The following is a 1,886-nucleotide window of genomic DNA, read 5'->3' as shown; positions in this document are numbered from 1 at the left end:
CGTACTTCTGGACCATGGACGGGGACCTAACTAACTCATATGACGAACAGGGTTTTAGACAAACTCCCAAATCTGTTGGGACCTATGATTCAAATCATCGGAGAGACAATCGGGATGCATATCAGTGTCTTGATTGGTGGCCCGGAGCCACAGAGGAAGGGTCAGCTGAATGTGTTTGGGTACGTTGCTTTCATAATTCATTTATTTGATTCCCCTTGCTGAAACACTCGGTAGGATTCATCATGGTGAAAACAAAGCGGCGATTCCGAAGGTTTGGGCTTTGGCGGAAAAAGACAAGTTCAAGGTGGTAAACGAAGTGTTTCTATCTTTTCTCTCAACTTGTTACAGTAAGTGTCGTCATTTTATTTCACTGTGCACAATGTCTAATATACAACAGCTGCGGAGGAGCAGCGCGCGCGCGCTTTACCTGAAGACCTGACTGGCGACGGGAACGCCATTGCTGGCCCTTCATCCTCAGGCATCGATTCGTCTCAGCCAACTACCGCTATGCCCCCAAACTCCTCGGATGTAGCGGGTGGTAAGCGGAAGCACCGCACAGAGAAGAAGGACAAGAAGGCCAAGAAGAGTCGAACGACGCACCAGAAGCACAAGAAGAACAACAAGAGGCCAAACAAACGCCGCAAGCCGAACGTTGCCTCTGATGAGGACGGTTCCAGTGGTGAAGACACCTCTGATCCTTCAGAGGTGGAAAGTAGCGAGGATGACGAGGACGAGGAGGATGAAGATGAAGATGACGACGACGACAAGCCCGTCAATCCGCGGCTCACCAAACACACGTCGATGGATCCAAAGCGTTGGAAAACCAAAGCCACGACAGCTGTCAACACTGATGATTCCATCAGCATCAATGTCAAGGCAACCAACGCAGCGACAGTCCCTCCGCCGACCGCTCCCTCCCCTGTTCGCCCCATGCCAGAAAGTCCCCCCACACCAGCAACTGCTTCTGCTCTTACTTCCCTCCCACCAGCCGCACCCTTGCCCCCCCCTCCCCTCTCGCAGCCTTCCTCCCCAGTTCTCCCCTCACCAGCAGGTCCCTCCACACTGGCCCTTGCTTCTGGTGTCACTCCGGCTGCTCCGCCGTGCACGAAGGCTCCACAAGAAGCCGTCTCGTGGCCTTCTTGGTTTGCTGATGCCCACGCATTCCTGTCAAGTCAGAATCTAGGCCCCAACTTCGCATTCCTGATCGAACAATTCACGGATTTAGAGCGACGCACCGACTTTGCCCCAGGCGCATGTTCTGCAGGCTTTAAGCCAGACAACAGGCCTGCAGAAGTCCATTACTGGATTTCTCGTGGGCGAGCAATACAGCCGAAGGTCGACACGGTGGCTGATTTTGAGAAGAGTTGGTGGAAGTGGTGGAAGGGGCTTCAGCCAGAATGGAGGGCTGTATCAGATGTAGTCGGCCCTCTCAACTCCTCGCATCGTTCGAACTTGGTGAGCGGTGCCGATTGGTCAGTAGTAAACAAACATGGTAGAAACGCTTTTTTTTCTGTGATGGCGACTCTCGTCTGGTGGGGTGTAGCGCTTCCCACTCTATCCACTGCAGATGAAGGTTGGATGGCGGCCATTCAGGATGTGGGATGGGTGCTCACTGGTCTGTTAAGTGCCAGGTTTGTGTTTTCTCGTCTAATACTGTTCATTTATTCATTCTACTTTCCTGTATAGCTCATCAATGCTGATTTCTACCAACGCCTCCCATGTCCTTCCCCCATCCACGTCGATTTCTATTGGCACCTCGCGCAAGCGCAGGCGCTAAGGTGCACCTACCTCCTGTTTGCCATCGCGCACTGCTCACGCGGTTGTTTCACGTCGATTTCTATTTGCGCCTCGCTTGTCGATTTCTATTTGCGCCTCATGCTAAGGTG

The 1,886-nt window shown here is 52.8% G+C and overlaps 1 protein-coding gene across 1 annotated transcript; it reads left to right on the top strand.

Annotated features, from left to right (window-relative positions):
- Window positions 1-39: 39 nt before the first annotated feature.
- LACBIDRAFT_314776 (uncharacterized protein) lies at window positions 40-1,777 on the top strand (the record flags this gene model as incomplete). Its single annotated transcript, XM_001889213.1, has 4 exons — window positions 40-179; window positions 235-347; window positions 398-1,631; window positions 1,687-1,777. 4 exons carry the CDS (start codon window positions 40-42, stop codon window positions 1,775-1,777), a joined length of 1,578 nt encoding a protein of 525 aa, XP_001889248.1.
- Between the last annotated feature and the right edge of the window lie 109 nt (window positions 1,778-1,886).

The sequence above is a fragment of the Laccaria bicolor genome, genomic scaffold (assembly GCF_000143565.1).
Source record: "Laccaria bicolor S238N-H82 LACBIscaffold_63 genomic scaffold, whole genome shotgun sequence".
Lineage (NCBI taxonomy): Eukaryota > Fungi > Basidiomycota > Agaricomycetes > Agaricales > Hydnangiaceae > Laccaria > Laccaria bicolor.
The sequence above is the reverse complement of the archived record's forward strand: the minus strand, read 5'-3'. Positions and strand labels throughout refer to the sequence as shown.